Below are 27,581 nucleotides of genomic sequence, written 5' to 3'. Positions count from 1 at the left end.
GCACTGGGAGGGACCATGGAGGCCGCCCAGGTCAGCCACCATGTGTATAATCCAAGCCGGAACCGGCACTGGAACCAAATGTCTTGATTGTCTAGTCATTGCTTTTGTCAGTGCGCTGCACATATCAGGTCCTACTCCCAACTCTCCCACTTTTTACTCCCCTTCCTTAACCCAGGGGGATGAGGCCAGGAGCTGTTCATGACTTGTGTAGTTCCACAGTGGGAAGGACCTGGAAAGGTTATTCTTTTTGGCTGCGCACAGGCTACTAGGAGGCCAGCAGGTGTGAAACCAGCTCAATTTTATGGTTATCCTGGTGCCCGCAGAAACTCCGACAGCAATAAAATAGCAAACTTGGAGCATATGCCAGGAACTGCTCTAGTGCTTCATATGTGTGATATCATTTAGTCATCCCAACATCCCCATGTGGTGAGACCTGTTACTCTGCCTGTTTTACAGATGAGGAAACCTGTGAACAGAGAGGTTAAGTAATGTGCCTCTCGTTAAGTAATAGCAAGAGGCAGAGGGGGGATTTGAACCCAGACAGTCAGGCTTCAGTGTCTTGGCCATTATTTCTTGGCTCTCAGCCACTACTTCTTTCTCTTTTTTTTTTTTTAACATCTTTATTGGAGTATAATTGCTTTACAATGGTGTGTTAGTTTCTGCTTTATAACAAAGTGAATCAGCTATACATATACATATATCCCCATATCTCTTACCTCTTCTGTCTCCCTCCCTCCCACCCTCCCTATCCCATCCTTCTAGATGGTCACAAAGCACCGAGCTCATCTCCCTGTGCTATGCAGCTGCTTCCCACTAGCTATAGATTTTACATTTGGTGGTGTATATATGTCTATGCCACTCTCTCACCCTGTCCCAGCTTACCCTTCCCCCTCCCCGTGTCCTCAAGCCCATTCTATAGTAGGTCTGTGTTGTTGTTCCTATCCTGCACCTAGGTTCTTCATGACCTTTTTTTTTAGATTCCATATATATGTGTTAGCATACGGTATTTGTTTTTCTCTTTCTGACTTACTTCACTCTGTATGACAGACTCTGGGTCCCTCCACCTCACTACAAATAACTCAATTTCGTTTCTTTTTATGGCTGAGTAATATTCCATTGTATATATGTGCCACATCTTCTTTATCCATTCATCTGTTGACACTTAGGTTGCTTCCATGTCCTGGCTATTGTAAATAGAGCTGCAATGAACATTGTGGTACATGACTCTTTTTGAATTATGGTTTCTCAGGGTATATGCCCAGTAGTGGGATTGCTGGGTTGTATGGTAGTTCTATTTTTAGTTTTTTAAGGAACCTCCATATTGTTCTCCATAGTGGCTGTATCAATTTACATTCCCACCAACAGTGCGAGAGGGTTGCCTTTTCTCCACACCCTCTCCAGCATTTATTGTTTGTAGATTTTTTTTGATGATGGCCATTCTGACTGGTGTGAGGTGATACCTCACTGTAGTTTTGATTTGCATTTCTCTAATGATTAATGATGTTGAGCATTCTTCATGTGTTTGTTGGCAATCTGTATATCTTCTTTGGAGAAATGTCTATTTAGGTGTTCTGCCCATTTTTGGATTGGGTTGTCTGTTTTTTTTGACATTGAGCTGTATGAGCTGCTTGTAAATTTTGGAGATTAATCCTTTGTCAGTTGCTTCATTTGCAAATGTTTTCTCCCATTCTGAGGGTTGTCTTTTCATCTTGTTTATGGTTTCCTTTGCTGTGCAAAAGCTTTTAAGTTTCATTAGGTCCCATTTGTTTATTTTTGTTTTTATTTCCATTTCTCTAGCAGGTGGGTCAAAAAGGATCTTGCTGTGATTTATGTCAAAGAGTGTTCTGCCTATATTTTCCTCTATGAGTTTTATAGTGTCTGGCTTTACATTTAGGTCTTTAATCCATTTTGAGTTTATTTTTGTGTATGGTGTGAGGGAGTGTTCTAATTTCATTCTTTTACATGTAACTGTCCAGTTTTCCCAGCACCACTTATTGAAGAGGCTGTCTTTTCTCCATTGTATATTCTTGCCTCCTTTATCAAAGATAAGGTGACCATATGTGTGTGGGTTTATCTCTGGGCTTTCTATCCTGTTCCATTGATCTATCTTTCTGTTTTTGTGCCTGTACCATACTGTCTTGATCACTGTAGCTTTGTAGTGTAGTCTGAAGTCCAGGAGCCTGATTCCTCCAGCTCCGCTTTTCTTTCTCAATATTGCTTTGGCTGTTCGGGGTCTTTTGTGTTTCCATACAAATTGTGAAATTTTTATTTCTAGTTCTGTGAAAAATGCCAGTGGTAGATTGATAGGGATTGCATTGAATCTTCAGAGTGCTTTGGGTAGTATAGTCATTTGCAGAATGTTGATTCTTCCAATCCAAGAATGTGATATATCTCTCCATCTGTTTGTATCATCTTTAATTTCTTTCATCAGTGTCTTACAGTTTTCTGCATACAGGTCTTTTGTCTCCTTAGGTTGGTTTATTCCTAGGTATTTTATTCTTTTTGTTGCAATGGTAAATGGGAGTGTTTCCTTAATTTCTCTTTGAGATTTTTCATCATTAGTGTATAGAAATGCAAGATATTTCTATGCATTAATTTTGTATCCTGCTACTTTACCAAATTCATTGATTAGCTCTAGTAGTTTTCCGGTAGCATCTTTAGGATTCTGTATGTATAGTATCGTGTCATCTGCAAACAGTGACAGCTTTACTTCTTCTTTTTGATTTGGATTCCTTTTATTTCTTTTTCTTCTCTGGTTGCTGTGGCTAAACCTTCCAAAACTATGTTGAATAATAGTGGTGAGAGTGGGCAACGTTGTCTTGTTCCTGATCTTAGTGGAAATGGTTTCAGTTTTTCACCATTGAGGATGATGTTGGCTGTGGGTTTGTCATATATGGCCTTTATTATGTTGAGGTAAGTTCCCTCTATGCCTACTTTCTGGAGGGTTTTTATCATAAATGGTGTTGAATTTTGTCGAAAGCTTTTTCTGCGTCTATTGAGGTGATCATATGGTTTTTATTCTTCAATCTGTTAATATGGTGTATCACATTGACTGATTTGCATATATTGAAGAGTGCTTGCATTCCTGGGATAAACCCCATTTGATCATGATCTGTGATCCTTTTAATTTGCTGTTGGATTCTGTTTGCTAGTATTTTGTTGAGGATTTTTGCATCTGTGTTCATCAGTGATATTGGCCTGTAGTTTTCTTTCTTTGTGACGTCTTTGTCTGGTTTTGGTATCAGGGTGATGGTGGCCTCTTAGTATGAGTTTCGGAGTGTTCCTCGCTCTGCTATATTTTGGAAGAGTTTGAGAAGGATGGGTGTTAGCTCTTCACTAAATGTTTGATAGAATTCTCCTGTGAAGCCATCTGGTCCTGGGCTTTTGTTTGTTGGAAGATTTTTAATCACGGTTTCAATTTCAGTGCTTGTGATTGGTCTGTTTATATTTCCTATTTCTTCCTGGTTCAGTCTTGGAAGGTTGTGCTTTTCTAAGAATTTGTCCATTTCTTCCATGTTGTCCATTTTATTGGCATATAGTTGCTTGCAGTACTCTCTCATGATCCTTTGTATTTCTGCAGTGTCAGTTGTTACTTCTCCTTTTTCATTTCTAATTCTAATGATTTGAGTCTTCTCCCTTTTTTTCTTGATGAGTCTAGCTAATAGTTTATCAATTTTGTTTATCTTCTCAAAGAACCAGCTTTTAGTTTTACTGATCTTTGCTACTGTTTCCTTCATTTCTTTTTCATTTATTTCTGATCTGATCTTTATGATTTCTTTCCTTCTGCTTACTTGGGTTTTTCTTTGTTCTTTCTCTAATTGCTTTAGGTGTAAGGTTAGGTTGTCTATTTGAGATGTTTCTTGTTTCTTAAGGTAGGATTGTATTGCTGTAAACCTCCCTCTTAGAACTGCTTTTGCTGCATCCCATAGGTTTTGGGTCATCGTGTTTTCATTGTCATTTGTTTCTAGGTTTTCTTATTTTTTCGGTACGTGGGCCTCTCACTGTTGTGGCCTCTCCCATTGTGGAGCACAGGCTCTGGACGCACAGCCTCAGCGGCCTAGCGGCTCATGGGCCTAGCCGCTCCATGGCATGTGGGATCTTCCCGGACCGGGGCACGAACCCGTGTCCCCTGCATCGGCATGTGGACTCTCAACAACTGCGCCACCAGGAAGCCCTGTTTCTAGGTATTTTTTGATTTCCTCTTTGATTTCTTCAGTGATCTCTTAGTTATTAAGTAATGTATTTTTTAACCTCCATGTGTTTGTATTTTTTACAGATTTTTTCCTGTAATTTATATCTAGTCTCATAGCATTGTGATCAGAAAAGATACTTGATACCATTTCAATTTTCTTAAGTTTACCAAGGCTTGATTTGTGACCCAAGATATGATCTATCTTGGAGAATGTTCCGTGAGCACTTGAGAAGAAAGTGTATTCTGTTGTTTTTGGGTGGAATGTCCTATAAATATCAATTAAGTCCATCTTGTTTAATGTATCATTTAAAGCTTGTGTTTCCTTATTTATTTTCTTTTTGGATGATCTGTCGATTGGTGATAGTGGGGTGTTAAAGTCCCATACTATGATTGTGTTACTGTTGATTTCCCCTTTTATGGCTGTTAGCATTTGCCTTATGTATTGAGGTGCTCCTATGTTGAGTGCATAAATATTTACAATTGTTGCATCTTCAATTGTTGTATCTTCTTCTTGGATTGATCCCTTGATGATTATGTAGTGTCCTTCTTTGTCTCTTATGATAGTCTTTGTTTTAAAGTCTATTTTGTCTGATATCAGAATTGCTACTCCAGCTTTCTTTTGATTTCCATTTGCATAGAATATCTTTTCCCATCCCCTTACTTTCAGTCTGTATGCGTCCCTAGGTCTGAAGTGGACCTCTTGTAGACAGCATACATACAGGTCTTGTTTTTGTATCCATTCAGCCAGTCCATGTCTTTTGGTTGGAGCATTTAATCCATTTACATTTAAGGTAATTATTGATATGTATGTTCCTATTACCATTTTCTTAATTGTTTTGGGTTTGTTCTTGTAGGTCTTTTCCTTCTCTTGTGTCTCCTGCCGAGAGAAGTTCCTTTAGCATTTGTTGTAATGCTGGTTTGGTGGTGCTGAGTTCTCTTAGCTTTTGCTTGTCTGTAAAGGTTTTAATTTCTCCGTCAAATCTGAATGAGATCCCTGCTGGGTAGAGTAATCTTGATTGTAGCTTTTTCCCTTTCATCACTTTAAATATGTCCTGCCACTCCTTTCTGGCTTGCAGTGTTTCTGCTGAACGATCAGCTGTTAACCTTATAGGGGATTCCCTTGTATGTTATTTGTTGTTTTTCCCTTGCTGCTTTTAATATTTTTTTCTTTGTATTTAATTTTTGATAGTTTGATTAATATGTGTCTTGGCATATTTCTCCTTGGATTTATCCTGTATGGGACTCTCTGTGCTTTGTGGACTTGATTAACTATTTCCTTTCTCATATTAGGGAAGTTTTCAGCTATAATCTCTTCAAATATTTTCTCAGTCCCTTTCTTTTTCTCTTCTTCTTCTGGAACCCCTGTAATTCGAATGTTGGTACATTTAATGTTGTCCCAGAGGTCTCTGAGACTATCTTCAATTCTTTTCATTCTTTATTCTTTATTCTGTTCTGCAGTAGTTATTTCCACTATTTTATCTTCCAGGTCACTTATCCCTTCTTCTGCCTCAGTTATTCTGCTATTGATTCCTTCTAGAGAATTTTTTTTTTTTTTTATGGTACACGGGCCTCTCACTGTTGTGGCCTCTCCCGTTGTGGAGCACAGGCTCCAGGTGTGCAGGCTCAGCAGCCATGGCTCACAGGCCCAGCTGCTCCGCGGCATGTGGGACCTTCCCGGACCGGGGCACGAACCCGTGTCCCCTGCATTGGCAGGCGGATTCTCAACCACTGCGCCACCAGGGAAGCCCCTTCTAGAGCATTTTTAATTTCATTTATTGTTTTGTTCATCACTGTTCATTTGCTCTTTATTTCTTCTAGGTCCTTGTTAAATGTTTCTTGTATTTTCTCCATTCTATTTGCAAGATTTTGAATCATCTTTACTGTCATTACTCTGAATTCTTTTTCAGGTAGACTGCCTATTTCCTCTTCATTTGTTTGGTCTGGTGGGTTTTTACCTTGCTCCTTCATCTGCTGTGTGTTTCCCTGTCTTATCATTTTGCTTAACTTACTGTGTTTGGGGTCTCCTTTTCACAGGCTGCAGGTTCGTAGTTCCCATTGTTTTTGGTGTCTGCCCCCTGTGGCTAAGGTTGGTTCAGTGGGTTGTGTAGCCTTCCCGGTGGAGCAGACTAGTGCCTGTGTTCTGGTGGATGAGGCTGGATCTTTTCTTTCTGGTGGGCAGGTCCATGTCCGGTGGTGTGTTTTTGGGTGTCTGTGACCTTATTATGATTTTAGGCAGCCTTTCTGCTAATGGGTGGGGTTGTGTTCCTGTCTTGCTAGCTGGCCTAGGGTGTCCAGCACTGTAACTTGCTGGTCGTTGAGTGGAGCTAGGTCTTGGCGTTGAGATGGAGATCTCTGGGAGACTTTTTCCATTTGATATTACATGGAGCTGGGAGGTCTCTTGTGAACCAATGTCCTGAACTCGGCTCTCCCACCTCAGAGGCACAGGCCTGACACCTGGCTGGAGCACCAAGACCCTGTCATACACACGGCCAGGTATGTGGGGAGTTTCTTGCCTTTTGGGAGGTCTGAGGTCTTTTGCCAGCATTCAGTAGGCGTTCTGTAGGACTTGTTCCACATGTAGATGTATTTCTGATGTATTTGTGGGGAGGAAGGTGATCTCCATGTCTTAATCTTCCGCCATCTTGAAGGTTTCCCTTAGCCACTATTTCTTGATTCTTGGAACTCTCTCTTGATTTTGGGGACAAGGCATTAGGCTGTCCTTCTTCTACATAGTTGTCTTTCCTCCAAACAAAGCCCTACCCTTGCTTACCCAAGGTCTCACCCATTCAAAGGAGAAAGGAAGAGACAGCTTTTGGACATACATCAGGGAATACATCAAGGTGAGGAATCCAAAGTAAACTTTGCTTGGATGACCCATTTCACCACTATTTCCTGCATGTCAGAACTGGTGAGGAGTGGGGGTCCTAGTTACACCCTTCATTTTTAAATTTTTTTCGGTACGCGGGCATCTCACTGTTGTGGCCTCTCCCATTGTGGAGCACAGGCTCTGGACGTGCAGGCTCAGCAGCCATGGCTCACGGGCCCAGCTGCTCCGTGGCATGTGGGATCTTCCCGGACCGGGGCCCGAACCCGTGTCCCCTGTATCGGCAGGAGGACTCTCAACCACTGCGCCACCAGGGAAGCCCACACCCTTCATTTTTTCCTCTGAATCCTACCCGGTTACTTGGAAAGAGAAGAATATGGTACGTGGTGCTAACTCTGCTGACAAAGGTGAGGATGGCAACCCACAAAGATGGTGAAGGGAGCATCACTTCTGAAGCAGCCTGGGTAGACCATATCCTAGTGCTAACAAACGGTGCCCCTCTATTTTCACCTCAGCCCCTGAGGATTCCTTGTTGGTGTATAGGAAAGTGCATCTCAGTTTTGAAACCTGGGGATATTGGGACCTGTGTTGTCGTGAAGTTTCATGTGATCTTAAATAAAACTGCTACTGTTTCCTCAAATTAAAGAACTGAGAGTGCTCATTTTGCAAGTCAGTGAACTAGTAATTCATTTTATCAAGAACTTCATGACTTCTTGCTTATACACATGTTACTGGACTTAATATGGGGTTACATCCTGATAAATCCATTGTAAGTTAAATATATCTTAAGTCAAAAATGCATTTAATACACCTCGGCTACCTTAAACGTGTTCAGAATGCTTACGTTAGCCTACAGTTGGGCAAAATCATCTAACACAAGCCTATTTCAAAATAAAGTATTGACTAGCTCATGTAATTTATTGAACAGTGTACTGAAAGTGGAAAGCAGAATAGTTGTCTGGGTGCAGAATGGTTGTAAGCGGGTGGATCATTTACCCTCATGATTGCGTGGCTGACTGGGAGCTGTGGCTTGCTGCCTCTGCCCAGCATTACGAGAAAGCATCCTACAGCATACCACTAGCCTGGGAAAAGATCAAAATTCAAAATTCGCCATCTGGTTTCTACTGAATGTGTATTGCTTTTGCAACCAATGTAAAGTCAAAAAACTCACAGGTTGGACCATCATAAATTGGGGATTGTCTGTAGTAAAACATAAGCTCTTAGTGAACCACTTAAATATTGACAAGAAGCTGCTTTTTCAACTCACTGAAGTAAGTTTATGGTGCAGTGAAAAGAAGTTACATTACATTCCTGAGAAGGCAGAGAATAAAATCTGATGAGAATGTCCCCTCTACTAGTGAATTATGACAGTGTTTTATTCATGAGGCTAAACGTAAATGCATTACATTTAAGCATGCAATAATGGAGCTGACCTCCAGAATGAGATGTACAGGGAGAAACTTGGGATCATGGTCTCCACATGCCCTGGGGAAAAGTCAACTGTCTGGGAATCTGAGGTTTAATCTTACTCTCAGCCAAGCACTAAGTCATGCACTGCACCAGCCAAACACTAAGTCTTGCACTGCACCAGCCAAACACTGATGCCATTAGGACTTGGTCAGAATTCCATGGATGTGTTTAGAGTTGATGGCAGAAGTGTGAGTGTCAGATCCTACTTCACCCCTTTTCTCCCTTTCATGTAACATGTCTCTCTCCCTTAGAATCATGAATAATCATGATTAAAGCAACCTCAGAGATACTCTGCATTGTGCAGGTGGAGAAACTGAGGTTCAGTGAGGAATAGTGACTTACATGAGATTGCATTGCAAGTTACCAGCGGAGTTAGGAATCCAGGTCAGCTAATACTTTGGGGGCAATGCCTGTAATCCTTGTCTAGCTCCAACTTCAGCCCTTCCCTAGAGGCTGAAATGGGATTGATTCTTTCAGTCATTAACTCTGAGCTATTATCATGTTCTCCCACCTAATAGCATCTTCATGGGCCCATCATCAGTATTAATGGATGGTGAATGTGTGGACTTTGCTACAGCTCATAAATGCAATGGGGGCCACACTTTATATATAGAAAGATGGGCAGTTTGAATTCTTTGGGGATTTGTTTAGAGTTGATTCTTGCATTCTTAGGCTCTAGTCTCTCAGCAAAGCAATCAGTGACTGATCTGTGGCAGAGAACATAGATCACATTGACCTTGGCCTTCAGGAGCATATTGATAGTGTGGCTCAGAGGGCAGCCACCCTGGGAGACCTGCTCAAGGTCCAGGTCCCAAACTTCCCAACCAGCCCTATTGACCACCATCCTCATTAGGGCTCCTTACCTTGTAATCAAACTGGAGGGCTTTCTTTTGCATCCCTTGCTTACTCCCTGCTGTCTTGATTCAGTGGCCTTGATCATATTATTCTCATTTTCTTCAATGCCCTTGCACCAGATATGCAAATATTCAAATCTTATCCACCTGGCCCATCTAAATTCAAGTAACTGTACCACTTTTATATAACATGTCAATGCCTTTGATGAAATACAGTTTTTACACGGCTGTTTCTGATGCCTTTGCTGTGCTCCTTGGCACCTGGCACAGTGCTGTATACAGACATGTTCTTCATTATGTGTAAGTTGGGTGAATGAATGAATGAATGATTAAAGAAATGATTGAGCAGAAAAGCAATCCTTCTGAGAATCTTTCAATCGAGGACCACAGAAACTGAAATTTTGTCATCCCACTTAAAAAAAAACTATTTAAAAATGTGCTCCTTATCTATTGCTACATTAAAAAACCACCGTCAAAATTGGTGTCTTAAAGCATCAAGTTATTATCTCTGTTGGTTATGTGGACTGAATGATATCAGCTGGGTGTTTTTTACTTGAGGTCTCACACAGTTTTAGTCCTATGCAGGCTGAGGTTGCAGTCATCTGCAGTCATCTGAAGGCTTGACAGGGCTGGATGTCCAGAATGGTGCACTCACCACGGCTGGCAGTTGGTGCTAGGTGCTAGACCATCTATACTTATTGAGTAGGCTGGACCATCTGCACTTAGCCTCTCCATGTGGCTTGGACTTCTTACAACATGGCAGCTGATTGCCAGAAGACAGCATCCTAAGACTGAGAATTCCAAGAGAGCCAGGAGGAAGCTGCAAGGTTTCTTATGACCTGGTCTCAGAAACCCAGAATGTTATTTCCACTTTATTTTATTGGTCAAGCAAGTCAGTAAGGCCAGCCCAATTATAAGGAGCAGGAGTAGTGTGTGTGCAGAGAGGGAAAGCACTGACAGTGTCTGTCTTTGGAGACTATCCAGCTATTAAGCAAATATATTATCCCAGAGAGCAACCTACCTCTATGAGCACCTTCCTTCATCAGGTTAACTACCGCACTGCTAAACTCTGGGGACAGCTTCAATACTAGGAAATATTTTGGAAAGGTAGGTGGCAGGAAGAATGAGAGGGAGAAGTCAGGCATTTGTGATAATGGTTAAGGAATCAGTCCTGGGAGAGATAATACAGGGTATAAAATGAGGATATTAGGGAGAGGGTATTGGGGGGGCGGTGAGTGCTGAAGAAAAATGTTGCCTACTTCCTTTACTGGCTCCATGTATGCTGGGGGTGGGTTGGAGAGAAATGCAAGCACAGTTGATAAAAGTATTGCAAAATGTATTTATTTATTATTTAAATCACATGTAATTATAATGAAGATTATTTTAAAAGATTTATAAAAGCACCCATAATCCTACCAACTGGACACAATGATGTTCGTTTTTCTTTCCAGTCTTAATTCCTCGTTATGTATGTTTTACATCGCTGTTGTCATCCTGCTTTGGGAATGGGTTCTATACTTTTCATTCCAGACTCATTGTATAAATGCTCCTCCATGTTAGCTGCTGTCTTTGCCTGCATTGTTTTTGGTTGTGGTTTTTTAAAATTTTTATTGGAGTATAGTTGATTTACAATGTTGTGTTAGTTTCAGGTGTACAGCAAAGTGAATCAGTTATACATATACATATATCCACTCTTTTTTAGATTCTTTTCCCATATAGGCTATTAAAGAGTATTGAGTAGAGTTCCCTGTGCTATTGTTTTAGAGGCGGTATCCCATTCCAGCTGAGGGAGATTTGTTATGGGCCAATGAACTGAACATGATTAGCAAGGGTGACTCAGGTCTCTTGTGGTCCTGTCACCCATTGGTGAATAGGTGAGGCTCCAGGGAAGCTGAACCTGGCACCTCCAGGCTCTGGGGGGCTATCTGTGACCTGGCTTCCCTACTTGGGATGAAGCCCTAGGGGTGCTTCATAAATGTTTGTAGCTGCCAGCAGGAAATACCCTTCCTTTAAGTGGGGACGCAAGCCAAGTATTTTCCTCCTTCTCTCTTCAGCCTTGCAAGGAGCTGCTGGTTTCTTAAATCAGTTAAGCTAGAGCACAAAGGTTTAGATTTCTCATCTCTTACAAAGGTTTCCATTTCTTCTGGAAAGGGGATTTAATTTTACTGCTGTAGCAATTTTTCGCCACAAGAATCTGCTTACTTCTCTTCCTGATACTGAGATGCCAGGCTTGGCACATTCTGGGCAGGTAGAGGGCATCCCCCTCCAGCTACAATGCCCTCTGCTCTCCACCCATTTAAATCCCATTTCACATCATTTCATGTCCTCCTTGAAGCCATCCTTGGCCTTTCACACCCACATCCAGGTTTCTGACATCTTAAAACATTTACTATTTACTCATAGTCACATTCTCCTAGAGGGCAGCACGATGTCATAAACAGACCCTGGACTGGAAAGCAAGATACTTCAAATCTTGTCCCATTGCTAACCATCTGTGTGACCTCAGGTCAGCTAAGTCTTTGCACCTCCCCCCACCCCCACCCCCGGGCTTTAGCTGCTCCAATTTTAAAATGAGGGGGCTGATCCTCATTCTTCCTTCCAGCTATGATTCTAATCGGAGTCTTTTGACCTTTGAGGTCTCTCTTGTGTGGAAATTTGGTCAATTCATGCTCGTTCTTCCCAATGACCCTGAGTCTTCCTGGTCATCAGACATCATCCGAACATCATCTGCTGAAATGGGTATTGTTATTGAAAATGTGCGTCTCTTCCACAATTTGCCTCTTGCCCTTCCCCTTGCTTGTCTCCTTTTTATCCAGTAAGTAGAATCCAGGCCCTGTTCTTTCTTTCGTTTGAAGCTATCAGTCTCTGATTATGATAAAGTACAACAAATGGAAACATACTTTTTGAAGGCCGTACTTGAAACACTAATGCAACATGCCACAGACCAATCCCAACAGAATGCCCACAAACCGATTCCATTCTCCTTTGATGACGCAGAGATGCAAGGCAAGAACTACTTCTCTAAGAGGGAGAAGTGATTAGCTGGAGGCCAGCCAAGTCCCAGCTATCTCTGTCACCAGAGCATGAAGGCCCATTGCAAGGACAAGTGATCCATCCTGGAAGCCCATGTTTGCTTCGCCCAAAATTGCTGAAGATTTAGTTGTGATAAAAACGGTTATAGGAACAATGCTGAAGGAGATGGACATGATTTGGCTTAAAATCAGAAAAAGTCAGAGAGCTTTCTGAGGCTGTTTTTATGTCCTAAAGTATGATGTCCTGTGGAGAAGCCACCATCTGGTTAGCCAGAAGCCACCAAGTGATAGAACCTTCATAATATCCAGTCAAAACCACAACCTGCCTTTATGATTTACATCCACTGTATTCCCTTATCCTTCCACCCGAGGCACATACCTTACAGTCCTCTGCCTCTGGGCTCTCCCTCATATTCTTCTCTCTGCTTGGGATGCACTGGCCCATATCATCCTTATTAACATTCTATTCACTGTTTGGGGCAAAAAGGCGCTTAAACAGTGCCTCTGCTATGGGCTTTGGAGTCTGAATGACTTGGGTTTAAATCCCAGCTCTTCTACTTCTAGGGCAGGACACTTCTCTTAGCCTCAATTTTCTCGGTTGTAAAATGGGGCTAATAATATACCAGCCTTGCAGGGCTATCGTGAAGATTTTTTGAGATATCAGAAGGCTTGCAGCACTGAACATAGTTCCTGACATACCGCAGGGGCCCAATGAGTAGCATTAACTATTATTTCCCATATGTATACCTTTTGGGGGCAGTAATGTAGTACTATATTTATGTAGCTATATAACTCATCCCACTGCTCGATAGAAACTTCTTGAAGGTAGGAATTATTTGGCACTCCTGTGTATCACATTCTGTGCCAAGCACAAAGCTTTGGACAGAGTAGATTCTTAATATGTTTTGTTCAGATGAATTAAATATGCCACTTTACCTGCCTTTTCCTCTTGGCAATACCCAGCAAAGACAGGTGAAAGTCAAAATTGAAAAAACAGGGCAAGAAATAATTCCTTTCTACATTTTTAGGCCACATCCTCTGAGGTTCAGCTTTGGGGTCTTGCCTCTTAAACTGTAAATTCCTGGGAGTGGGGAGGGGATTGAGACCATGACCTTTTATGTGTGCTTTTGGTATTTAGTGCTCTGCAGGGCACTTGCTGAATATTTAAGTGTTGCTATTCATGATAAAAGCTTGAAGAGTGACAGATTGAGGAGCAGAAAGACAATTTGGTAATGGATTTTATCTCAGATAAATGCAGGAGAAAGTCTGCTTAAGGGTTGTAATTGTCCTAACAATTCTAGCCAATTCTGAAATCCTGTTCTCTCACAAATGAAGCTCTGGGGTTTCATGAGCCCCTGGGCACCATTCCTGACAGTGGAGGGAGAGGCCTGGTGTTTGGGCAGCCCTTCTCCTGGAGTACCAATGTAAGATCCTTTGGGCAAGAATTATCTACATTTTTCTTAGGAATCATTCAGGCTGTAAGGAAGCTGTCACCCAGACTGACTTCGGGTTCCATGTTGTTGACCCTGGCAAGATAAATAAAGCTTTGGGCTCAGCAGAGGCAGTGTAACACAGTGGTTAAGAGCATGGACACTGGAGCCAGACTTTCTGGGTTTACATCCCCGCTCCTACCCTTGCTTGCTTGTGACCTTACACAAGTTATTCAATTTCATCAAGCCTCAGTGTCCCCATCTGTCAGATGGGTATGTGATAGTAAAAGTGTCTACCTCATAGGGTTGTTATGTGTATCAAAGGTGTTGGAGTACATAAATTACCTAGAACGGCACCTAAAATGTAGTAAGTGCTCTGTAAGTGTTGGCTATTGTTATTTTTGAACCATAAGGGTTGTTCTCCCAAATCATATGAAAAGTTGTGTATCGTGTGCTTCTTTTGTACCTCAGCTTGGCTGATCCTCATCCCTGTGTTGTGAGGTGAGCCCAGGGGTGGGCAGGGGAGACTTCTGCTCCAGGCAGGAGACAAAGGGAGCTGTGGCAGCAAGGATGACATAAGGGGGACAGATATGGAGATATATAGGAGGAGTCATGGTAGTTACATGTGAAGCTAAGGGACAGGGAGGATCCAGGAGTGGCTCCCAGGTGACTGAGACACAGGATCTGTTGGTGGTGACACCATAGGAAGAGAGGTTCACATGGGGAGGCTGGGCTTGAGAAACCAGTAGAATATTGGGATAGCAGGTGGTGATGTCTAAAAAGTGTTGCAAATGTGACTCTGGGAGTTGGGAGAGAGGTCCAAATAGAGCTATAGATTTAGGAGTCACCAGTGTTTGCAGTGAATGCCACAAGAACCAGTAAGATCCTTCAGACAGCTTGCAGCCAACTGTCCAGTGTCTAGACCAGGGCTGGATAATAAATGTTTTAGGCTTTGCAGGCTATATGATCTTTATTGTAAGTACTTAACTCTGGCATTTTGGCTTGAAAGCCACCATGGACGATACATAAGTGAATGGATGTGGCTGTGTTCCAACACAACTTTATTTCCAAAAACCCATGGGCCATAATTTGCCCCCAACCTGCTCCAGACTATCATCTCACACATAGTAAGTATACAACAAATATTTGTTGGCTTAATCTACCTGCTCCAGAAATTGTCTGAAGTCAAGATTTTTTAAAATAATTAAATTTCTAAGAATTTAAACTCTTGTTAGTAATACATCAAGATACTCACAAAATCAAGTAGAAGAGAGGATGTTTGGATTTCTGCTGCCATCCATAAAATAAGAAGCCCTGAATCAGAGATGTGCCATTGAATTTCAAAGTATACAGCCGGAAACCTGCTCTGAACCTAGGTCCTAGGCCCTCAGCCAAGTATGATAAATCAGACTGGTGAATTATAGGGCCAGGTGATGAGAGAACCATTGGATGTTAAACCCCTGAGGACCAGGGCTGGTGGGGAAGGTGAGAGTCCTGACTTCTCAGAGAGCTCTCAGGTATCCTGGGTGGCACGCTCATCAGGCCCGGGAAATTGATTGCAAATGTGTTAAATAATTAAGAAACTGCCCAAAAGTATTTGTAGCTAAATTACAAAGAAGCAGATGTAGGAGGAAATGGGAGGAAATCAAAAAGAAGATGAAGAATTGAAGCCATGTAAGTGAGTAGGCATTTTGCACTCAGGGAGATAGTCATAGAAAACTTGCGGGAGAGAGAGAGAGAGAGATTGAGACCCCAACCCTTCCATCCAAACAATAGGGAGATATAGCAGATTATAAGTAGTAGTCAAAACAGACAACACAAGGGCTAAGGGGTTCAGCCACTAAATCATGGCTGAAGCATACAGAAGGTGTTCCGCCTCCTTCGTGTCTTATACTTTTGGCTGTTGGATCAAACTCCCAAAGTCCATCTCTTGCTTTTGAAGACTGAAGCTGCGCAACTCAATTCCCTGGCCACCTTCCTGGGGACGATTCTGGGGTCTTGGGTATCAAGTAAAGGGAGAAAGCCTAGAGAAGAGGCTAGTATTTGACCACAGGTTGTGAATGGCTCCTTTATCTGTTTCCACAAAAGAATGTGTGAGAGTGAAGAAACCCACAGCTCCTGGGCAGTCGGTGTGGCTCTGAGCTAGAGTGTGGTCTGTGGCTGTAGTGATGGAAGCAGCTGTGTGCCAAATTTGATGCATATATGCACACATGCATTTATAGACACGCATTCACATGCATGTGTACATGTATGTGTGTATATACACATGTATATTGCATGTGTGTGTGTATACATGGACAAGTATTTTTTAAATGCGTAAATGGGTTGCTAACACAAATGTCCTGCACTGCCTGAATCTGTCCATCTCTGATTTCAGGCAATGAGAGTTCAAGTACAGTGAGTGCAGGGGAGCCAGGGATTCTGCATTTGGTTCCTGAGTATGAATAGTTAGTGCTTGTATAGCAAGGGGTCGAAAGGAATACCAGATTTTAAAAATCAAGATACATATATTTTTAATTTAGAGATTAAAAACATCTGTATTTCTGAACCCACTCTCCCGCATGGCAGCATCTTCTGGAGCTGAGCAGGGGTAGCTAGCTCCACTTCAGCCTCAGCCTGCACTCTCCAGTCTGCATGGGCCTGTCTGGTCTGCTTCTTGGGGTGGCAGTATCTGCTTGCCCTGAAGGCTTTGTGATTAGTCCCTTGGCTTCCATGCTCAAGCCTGTCTTCTCCACTTTGCCTTCAAACTGTTCTTTCTGGAACTCAATTTCAATCAGACCACATCTTGCCCAAGGCTCCCCAGTCCCTAAGGCAAAGCCAGAGCTCCTGCCTGGTATACAGAGCTCTCCTCTCCATCACCCACCACAGCCTCCTCCTTCCCTTTCATTTCTCACACTTCCTACCACCATCTCTACACTCCAACAACACACAGCCCTCAACTCTTCTAGAAAGTGCCCAGCTCTCTCATCAGACCATTGCACATGCTTTCCACCAACCCAAACTCCTGGTGGACTTCTGCTTATGCTTCAAGACCCAGCTCATTTGCTACCTTCTGTGTGAAAGCTCACCTGATCTCTCCCCCCTCCCCCTTGCTCCCACAGTCCTCTGCTGATGCTTCTTCAGTATGCTACTTATTGCGACATTGTAATTGTCTGGGCATGGATTTGGGGGTTATATCTAGATTCGAATCCTAGCTCTTCGGCTTTCTACTGTGTGGCTTTTAACAAGTTATATTAACTTCTTTGGGCCTCAGTCTTATGATCTGCAAAATATGGCTATTAAGACCTATCACAGGATTGTTGGGAGGTCTGTGTATAATTTAAGTGTGTCAAAGGTCTTACTTAGCACAGTGCCTAGGACACAGTAAGTACTGAATAAATTTTAGCTTTTCTTTTCTTTCTTCTCCTCTTGACCTTGAGCTCACAGGGACCAGGAACATGACTTGAATATCTTGGTAACCCAAGTGCCTAACTTGTGTCTATAGTGTGGTTCCAATATTTTATGTTGTTGATGAAAACACAACCCAGTGGATAGTAGGAGATCAGTGCCTGTTTGGTTGAATGGTGTGGTGGTTTGAATTATTGGTCCCAAATTTTTACACCCCTGTAGCAGACATCCATACCTTTGCCATGGCTTCATGATGGACAGAGTGAAATTCTCCATTTCTTGACTCTGGGATTGTCCACCTAACTTTTTGGCCATTGGGAAGTTAGAGGATGTGATTCAAGAAGAGGCTTGAAATGTCTTGGGTGACTGGGTTTACCCTCTTTTGTGCTTCCTCCATTGCCATAAGGAAGACATGCCCCAGAGGCTGGTCCCAGAAGAGTGAGAACTATGTGAAACAGACCTGAATCTAATCCATGGCCTGGAGTCAAACCTAGGTGAACCTAGTCTAGAACAGCCAAACTCTAGCCACTCTCTTACCTACTAAGTTATATGGTGGTCTTTTACATAGGAAAAGCTGGAGTTACACATGCTCAGAAAGAGGAAAAGAACTGATTACTACCGTCTAGCTTTTGTGGTCTGGTTTTAAGGACTAGTCATACAAAAATGAAACAATACATCATGGGGAAAATTTAGGGAGCGGCATTGCTGAAATATGGGAGTGAGGTTGATGATGAAAAAAATATGTTGAAATTCAAGTCATATGAAGGGTTATGGCTGAGCTCTTCTGTTTGAATTTTATATCCAGACCTGAATGAAGAAAAGTCCTCTAACAGCCGGAGTAAGGAGGGGCCCTCGTCTAATTGCCCATTTCATGGGCATGGACTCTTAGAATCCTCTCACTGGGAGAGATTTCCAGAGTTCATCTGGCCCAGCTTCTTGTCCGCTGCACAAATGTATTCTGTGGCATCCTGATGGAAGCTGATCCAAATTTAGTCACTTACGTGCTGTGTGATCTTAGATAACTACAAAAAAATGTTGGAGTCAGACAGACTTGGTTTTAAATCCTAGCATTGTGACCTTAAGAATTTACTCATTTTTGGATCTTTCATCTCCACTTGAAAATAGAGATAATGAGAATGCCTACCTCACAGAGCTATTGGGAGAGTTAACTAGACAAAAAATGGCACATTCATCACAGCACCTGGCATCAAATGCAATGGCTCCCTTCCTGCTTTGGACCAGAACAGAATACACCAACCCTCTGCTATACGAAAGCCTTCTGACATCTCTATAAAGAGGGGGTGGGGGAGAACCAAGCTGAGCTCCAACTGGGCCCTACCGTGGTCCAATCCAGATGCTGAGCCTGCTGGCCTGAATCAGTTGTCTCCTTCCCAACTCACTTGATGGGGCATTTCAATTTTAAATTGTCAATTGTCAGCACATTTGAATGTCCTGGGACTAGCAAAACATCAGAGGCAATTATTGACTGTTTCATTGATTTAATCAGATAGTTTTGCACAAATTGTAATCCATAAAATTCCGGGCTTCTTGCAGTCATCCATAAGCAGAGTTCCATTGTAACTTAAAATGGAAATTACCCGTCATCCCTATAAGGTGGGATCTAGAAAAGCAGAGATGGATCAGTGTGAGCTACGATGCATGTAGAAAATGAGGGAGGGGATGGTTCAGAGACCAGAGAGCAAGTTCTAAATGAGCTGGACTGTGCATCTGAATGAGAAGAGAAGACAGAACAGGAGGTTGGGGGCAGGTCAGGAACACCTTGAATAACAAGGAGTTTGACCTTTGTAGGCATTAGGAAACCATTGAAAGTTTTTGAGGAAGAAAATGACATGGCCAGAGCTTTGCTTCAGGGAGATAACTCTGGCAAGAAGGAGGGAATGGATTGGTTTGGTGGGGGCGGTAAAACTAGAGATGGAAGAATATTTAGGAGTCTATTGCAAGAGTCAACTGGACAAGAGGTGATAAAAGTTGTGCTTGGGTCCTGGAAAGTAGAGAACAAATATGAGACATATTGCAGTGAAAAATCTACAGGGCTTATTGACTGACCAGGAAAGGCAAAGAGAGAGGGAAAGATGACTCAGGTTTTAAGCCCAGGGAAAGTGACTGAGTTATCTAATTTAACATGCAGGATGTGGAGCATACCTAGCGTCACCAGGTTTTTCTCATTTATGCTTAATGCGTATATATGTGTATATATAGTTCCATGTATATATAGAACAGTATAAAATAAATCAATAGCCCGTTACACACACACACACACACACACACACACACACACACACACTCTATTCCAATTCAATATTCATTTGCTTTAAGTGTATGTAATTATGGATATTGTGAAATCAGGGTATAAGGCTTTCTAACTTCATCTGAGAAATTACAGTTTTCATACTGACAGTGTAGGGATTATATTTTAGGATTTTGAAACTATTGTTAGTCCTACTGATAATAGTAGCTGCAGTTGACTGAGTACTTATGTGCCAATGCTTTTCACACATCACTTCACTTGTCCTTGCAACAGTCTGTGAAATGGACTCTGTTAAGGGTCTCCCCAAGCCACACCCAACTCCATCTCTCCTTGCTTCCCACAGTAAAGGCTGGCCTCCTTTGCAATAGGGGTAGCCACATAACGCAGGTCTACACAAGGAAAACGTAAATGACATCTGCTTGGAGTGTTCTAGGTCAGACAGTGGCCTCCTGATAGCAGTATAAAAGGAGACTGAGTTGGCACTTCCTCTGTCCACATATTACCAGCTTGAACATGGTATATATGCTTAAAACAGACAGCCATTTGTGACCATAGGTGACACACACGTAGATGAAAAGCAGTGGCTCAGGAGATCAGAAGACAAAACTGTGTGACCTCAGTGGTACTGTTGAGCCACCAACCAGCCTTGGAACCACTATATCTAGGCTTCTTGATAAGTGAGACAATAGATACCTGCAATGTTCAAGCCACCATTGGTTGTTTTTCTATTATTTACAGACATATGCACCCTGATGTTCAGTACTTGTCTGGGCCCAAGCCAGGAAATGGTGGAGCTGGAAATCAAACCCAGGTCCTTCTGACTCCAAAGCAATACTATTAGCTGTCACACATCCTCCCTTCCAATACCCATACGGAACAATGTGAAGGGCTTATTTTGTTGTATGTGATGGATGCATCTGCCGTCTTTTCCATGGTCTTCATTGCTTACTTCTTCCTCCACAGTTTTCGCTGTCTCTTAAGTGTCAGACACTGAGTGAAACCATAGGAGTTAGCAAGATGATTATGATTGAATCCCTGTCCTCAAGTTCATGATATAGAGGAAGGGTTGGCAAGCTATGGCCCACGGGCCCATTTTGGCCCACTCCCTGTTTCTTATACAACCTGCAAGCTAGGAATGGTTTTTATATTGTCAAATGGTTGAAAGAAAATCAAAAGAAGAGTATTTCATGACCTGTAAAAATTACATGAAACTCAAATTCAAGTTTAGTGTTCATAAATACAATTATATTAAAATACAGCCAGGCCCATTTGTTTAGGTATTACCTACGGCTTCAACGGCAGAGTTGAATAGTTGCAACAGAGATCATATGGCCTGCAAAACCTAAAATATTTAGTACCTGGCCCTTTACAGAAAAACTTTGCTGATCCTTGGTCTGGAGGAGTGGGGGCATCTAGAGAGGGATTAGGTAAATGAACAACTCATTCCAGGTAAGGGAAAGGGAAGAGATGTATACTTGAAGTACTTAGAAAAATTTCCCAAAGTAACAGAGGAATCCAAAGCTCTGAGTCTTATTGCTAGACTTTTCCCATTTAAAGATAGATTCTAAAAGAGGTTGGAGGTGGGGATGGACCAGGATGTCTGTCAGGGTAACTTACCTTTGTCTAATGTCTTTTGTTACTTGTCATTCCTTAGACACAGGACCCTGTGCTCCAGTAGGTTTGAACTCCACCCAAATGGAGAGAACGATGATGAATTCTTTTAATACACACTATAAAATTACCTTGGAAAAAATTAATTGACCTTTTAATTAAGGCCCTCAGAGCCTCCACATATTGGCTTTTGCCTGAAACTCTTACGCTGGAGATTTTTGTGAGCACGTGAGCCATTCCTCTTGAATCCTAGTTCCTGTCAAGCAGGTCCTGCTATCCTCAGGGACACCACATACCTTGGACACATCCCTGCGTTGGTGGAAAAAGACCTTTCCATGAACCTAACTCTAAAAATCAATAGAACTGTTTAATTTTCTTTCGTTTTTTTCCTCAAAGAAAGTGGCAGGACATCTCTTGCAATAATAATGGTGCTTGTTGTTGGCACGTAATCACACAACTGATCACTTTTCTGTCCATTTTGATTCTGACTCTGAAAATAGCCGTGACCCAAATAATTTGATCATAATGAAAACTGGTGAAACTATGTAAAAGTACACTTCTGATGTACTAACAAAAGAGACTTTTGAGCTCAATGAACTCATACCCTTTTCGTCTTTATTTTACAGATAAGGACACTGAACTTAGTGAGAAAGGCAGCTAATCAGTGGCAGATCATGTATGCTTTCCAGTTATCATGAAAATGAAGACCGAGGCTACCTGGCACCTTCGTCAATCACATGTGTGGTTTAGAGGCGGGGTGAGTCTATAATTTGTTATCAAAACTGAAATACTTTGGCTCAACAGGCATAAAGCAAAACTGTTCACCAAGACCAACAGTCACCCTATATGTAGGTAAGGCAGGTGCAGTAGGTCATGTAGACCTTTGGACTCATTCTTTTTTTTTTAATTTTTATTTTATATTGGAGTATAGTTGATTTACAATGTTGTGTTCATTGCAGGTGTATAGCAAAGTGATTCAATTATGTATATACATATATCCATTCTTTTTCAGATTCTTTTCCCGTATAGGTTATTACAGAATATTGAGTAGAGTTCCCTGTGCTATACAGTAGGTCCTTGTTGATTATCTATTTTACGTATAATAGTGTGTATGTGTTAATCCCAAACTCCTAATTTATCCCTCCCCTCACCTTTCCCCTTTGGTAAACATAAGTTTGTTTTCAAAGTCTGTAAGTCTGTTTCTGTTTTGTAAATTAGTTCATTTGTATCATATTTTTTAGATTCTACATATAAGTGATATATTAGTCTTTCTCTCTCTTAGTATGATAATCTCTAGGTCCATCCATGTTGCTGCAAATGGCATTATTTCATTCTTTTTTATGGCTGAGTGATATTCCGTTGTATATATGTACCACATCTTCTTTATCCATTCCTCTGTTGATGGACATTTAGGTTGCTTCCGTGTCTTGGCTATTGTAAATAGTGCTGCAGTGAACCCTGGGGTGCATGTATCTTTTCAAATAATGTTTTTCTCCAGATATATGCCCAGGAGTAGGATTGCCGGATCGTATGGCAACTCTATTTTTAGTTTTTTAAGGAACCTCCATACTGTTCTCCATAGTGATTGTACCAATTTACATTCCCACCAATAGGAGGAGGGTTCCCTTTTCTCCACACCCTTTCCAGCATTTATTGTTTGTGGACTCATTCTGATAATCAGGTGTGTCTCTAAAATTTACATCTGTTTCCTGACTTGTATCTCTAGTCCTTTGGATCTTGTAACCTTTGCACTCGATGAGGGCCAGGCCCCTGGAACAGCTTCTTAGTAGAGATCCAGTCCTGGTTTCTCCCACTGATTACTGGTTTTATGTGTATCCAGAGCTTGGGCAATGGAGAAATCAGGAGCTGGATCAAAGAGGAGAATGTGGGTGTGACAGGTGCTCCTACAATGACACAACGATTCTCTCTTTCCAAGGTTCAGATTCCTGTCTTCATGTCCAGGGAGAATGTTTTCAAACAGGACTAGTGGTTGGTTCTAGACAAACCAGCATAGGATATCCAGGCAGAGGAAGAAAGAGAATGAAGATTTTTTTCTTGACATTGAGTGTGTGTTTTGTTGGGTTTTGTTTTTAGAAAAGAGTAGCAGTTAATCAATGCTTACTGATTATCAATGGTGGCCTCATCTCTGAGCTATGTGGAAAAGCTAAGAAACATGACAGGGAAAGGAAGAGAAAATACAATTATTCCATTATTGCTTATGGTGAAGAACTAATTAAGGAAATAGAGAGCTAAGGGCATTAAAATAATACTGTACTTGTAAAGGCAGCTGTTAGAACAAAAATACAAATCTTCCTAAATATCAGAATAAGAAGACACAAAATAGCTATAGACTACATAATGAAAGATTTAAAAAAATAGAACTATTCAACAGCAACATAGTGCAAATAATATGATAGTACAAAGACCAAGCATATTTGACCTGTTAGAGTAATTTTTAAAAATAAATTTATTTATTTATTTTTATTTTTGGCTGCGTTGGGTCTTCATTTCTGTGCGTGGGCTTTCTCTACTTGTGGAGAACGGGGGCTACACTTCATTGCGGTGCGCAGGATTCTCAATGCGGTGGCTCCTCTTGTTGCAGAGCTTGGGCTCTAGGCACGTGGGCTTCAGTAGTTGTGGCGCATGGGCTTTGTTGCTTTGCAGCATGTGGGATCTTCCCAGATCAGGGCTTGAACCCGTGTCCACTGCACTGGCAGGCAGATTCTTTTTTTTTACCTTTTTTTGTTTTCCCCATTTTAAAGTCTTTTTTTTTTAACATCTTTATTGGAGTATAATTGCTTTACAATGGTGTGTACGTATAATTTATAACAAAGTGAATTATAAATATAATTTATAACAAAGTGAAAGTGCTTTATAACAAAGTGAATCAGCTATACATATACATATGTTCCCATATCTCTTCCCTCTTGTGTCTCCCTGCCTCCTACCCTCCCTATCTCACCCCTCTAGGTGGTCACAAAGCACCGAGCTGATCTCCTTGTGCTATGTGGCTGCTTCCCACTAGCTATTGGTTTTACATTTGGTAGTGTATATATGTACATGCCACTCTCTCACTTTGTCCCAGCTTACCCCTCCCCTACCCGTGTCCTCAAGTCCATTCTCTAGTAGGTCTGTGTCTTTATTCCCATCCTGTGCCTATTTTCTTCATGACCATTTTTTTTTTTTTTTTAGATTCCATATATATGTGTTAGCATACGGTATTTGTTTTTCTCTTTCTGACTTACTTCATTCTGTATGACAGACTCCGGGTCCATCCACATCACTACAAATAACTCAATTTCATTTCCTTTTATGGCTGAGTAATATTCCATTGTATATATGTGCCACATCTTCTTTATCCATCTGTCAATGGACACTTAGGTTGCTTCCATGTCCTGGCTATTGTACATAGAGCTGCATGAACATTGTGGTACATGACTCTTTTTGAATTATGGTTTTCTCAGGGTATATGCCCAGTAGTGGGATTTCTGGGTCATATGGTAGTTCTGTTTTTAGTTTTTTAAGGAACCTCCATACTCTTCTCCATAGTGGCTGTATCAATTTACATTCCCACCAACAGTGCAAGAGGGTTCCCTTTTCTCCACACCCTCTCCAGCATTTGTTGTTTGTAGATTTTCTGATGATGCCCATTCTGACTGGTGTGAGACGATATCTCATTGTAGTTTTGATTTGCATTTCTCTAATGATTAATGATGTTGAGCATTCTTTCATGTGTTTGTTGGCAATCTGTATATCTTCTTTGGAGAAATGTCTATTTAGGTCTTCTGCCCATTTTTGGATTGGGTTGTTTGTTTTTATGATATTGAGCTGCATGAGCTGCTTGTAAATTTTGGAGATTAATCCTTTGTCAGTTGGCAGGCAGATTCTTCACCGCTGTACCACCAGGGAAGTCCCTAGAGTATATTTTTATTGAGATAAATGATTTTCAGAATGGATCACAAAGCGAACCCAACTCTATGTTATATGTAAGAGATACACCTAAAACCCAACTCTATGTTATATGTAAGAGATACATCTAAAACAAAGACACAGAAAAACAAATATATACCAGAGAAATGTAAACACAAAGAAAAGCAAAGGTTGCTATCTTAATATCAGATAACGTGGAGTTCAGGACAGATACGGTGGCATTCAGGACAAAGATCATTAAATGAAAAAGAAGGGTATACTGTAATCTAAGGGGTATAATTCAGTAAAGACAATATTTTTTCCAGCTTTACTGAGATATAATTGACAAGTAACATTGTGTAAGTTTAAGGTATATGGCATGATGATTGATATGCATATATAATGTGAAATGGTTATTTCAGTAAGGTTAATTAACACATCTATCACTTCACATAGTTACTTTTTTGTGCTGAGAACATTTAATATCTACTCTCTTAGCAAATTTCAAGTATGCAATATAGTATTGTTAACTATAGTCACCATGCTGTTCATTAGAACTCCAGAACTTATTCGTTTTATACCAAAAAATTCTACCTTTGATCTCCCCATCCCCACCCCCCGCTAGTGCCTGGTAATCACCAATCTACTCTGTTTTTATGAATTTGACTAAGACATTTGTAAATATTGATACACCAAATAATATGGTATCCATATTTATAAAGCAGAAGTTACAATAGATGCAAGAAATAGGCAGTCATACATAAGTAGAAGTGGAATATAATTTACTTCTGTAAGAATAGACCAAGAGGACACAAATAAAGATATAGAATACTTAAGTAACTAACTAATGAGGTAGACCTGATTAAACCATGTAACGAAAGAATAAACTTTTTGTTTCCCCCAAAATCTGTGAGAATTTTCATGGAAACTGACCATATATTAACCCATAAATAAATCTTCAATAAATTCTAAAAGTTAGATGTAGTTTGGATAACATTTTGTAACTATTTTATTACATATTATATAATTCATTAAACACCGATAACAAAATAGAAAGTAGAAAAGCTCCTTCAATGTGGAAATTTTTAAAGGCTCTCTTAAACTCTCGAAGAGGAAATAAAAACTGAAATGGAAGACTCTCTTAGGAAACAACAGTAATGAAAGTACTTTTTATCAGAATTGGTGGGATATAGTTTGTTATGTGTTAAATCGTGTCCCACCCTCCAATCATATGTTGAAGTCCTAACTCCCGGTACCTCAGAATGTGACCTTATTTGGAGATGGGATCTTTACAGAGGTAATCAAGTTAAAATGAGTTCATTAAGGTGGGCCCTAAATCAATATGACTAGTGTCCTTATAAAAAGGGGAACTTTGGTCACAAAGACATGCACAGGGAGGAAGTTATGTGAAAATAAAGGCAGAGATTGGGGTGATGCTCCCACAAGCCAAGGAATACAAAAGATTGCCAGCAAACTACCAGAAGCTAGGGCAGAAGCATAGAACTATTCTCTGTCACAGCTTCAGAAGGAACTAATCCTACCAACACCTTGATCTTCAACTTCTTGCCTGCAGAACCGTGAGACAATATACTCCTGTTGTTTAAGCCACCCAGTTTATGGTATGCTATTACGGCAGCCCTGGGAAACTAATACACAGGTAAATCAATGTACCGAGGAAAATCATAGCCTTAAATAACGAAAGAAAAAACAAAAAACAAGCGAGTTAAGCATCATGCTCAATAAGTTATAAAAAGTATACCAAAATAAATTGAAGGATACCAGAAATAAGTCATGAGTAATGATAAAAGTAGAAAGTAATGAATTAGAAAACAGATAAATAGTACTAATAAATTAATCCCAAATCTAGTTTTTTTAACCAATAAAATAGATAAATCATTAGATAACATAATCAGAAAAGAAGGGTCAACATATAAACATAAAATAAGAACCTGAAAGGGATAGGAAAACTTACAAATAAAATGTCAATTCTCAAAAAAAAGTCTCAATTCTCCCTAATTTCATTTATATATTTAATATGATCATAATACGATATACAGAGTTTTGTTGTTAATCAAATGAGCTTATTCCAAAGTTCACTTGAAAAAATAAACAAACTAGAATAGTAAGAAAAATATTCACAAATAAGAGAAATGACTAACCTTACCACTTATAAAAACATATAAAGCCTCAATAAGTAAAGCAAGGTAGTTGCAGTCAATGAAACATGCCCATGAAATAAAACTGAAAATCTGGAAATAGATACAAATACTGTGGCAATTCAGAATATGATAAAGAAGATATCCCAAAGTATAGGATGAAGGACGGACAATTCAGGAAATGATGTTGGAATAACTGGATAGCCATTTAGAAAAATTTCAAAGGTATCACAGGCTTTATGAAACTATAAAAGTACACAAAGAAAACATAGAAGAATTCCCTATAGCATTAGAGAGGGAGAGGCCTTTCAAACTCCAGTTCAAAATCTAGAAGCCACACAAGAAAAGATTGATAAATTAAATTTCATTAAAAACTCAAAAACTCTGAACGGGGGAAAAGTAAGGAAACAAAAAACTGGGAAAAAGTACTTGCAACTCTTAACAAAG

General features: G+C 40.7%; 1 protein-coding gene across 1 annotated transcript in view; it reads left to right on the top strand.

Moving 5' to 3' along the window:
- CES5A (carboxylesterase 5A) overlaps window positions 1-27,581 on the top strand; it is a 270,897-nt gene that overhangs the window by 151,356 nt on the left and 91,960 nt on the right. The window contains 1 exon segment of the mRNA XM_029203017.1: window positions 21,696-21,826. Coding sequence (XP_029058850.1) covers window positions 21,807-21,826 — 20 coding nt within the window. The 5' untranslated portion in view covers window positions 21,696-21,806.

The sequence above is a fragment of the Monodon monoceros genome, unplaced genomic scaffold, assembly GCF_005190385.1.
Source record: "Monodon monoceros isolate NGI ecotype Baffin Bay Population unplaced genomic scaffold, NGI_Narwhal_1 Super_Scaffold_10, whole genome shotgun sequence".
NCBI classification, from domain to species: Eukaryota; Metazoa; Chordata; class Mammalia; order Artiodactyla; family Monodontidae; genus Monodon; species Monodon monoceros.
The sequence above is the reverse complement of the archived record's forward strand: the minus strand, read 5'-3'. Positions and strand labels throughout refer to the sequence as shown.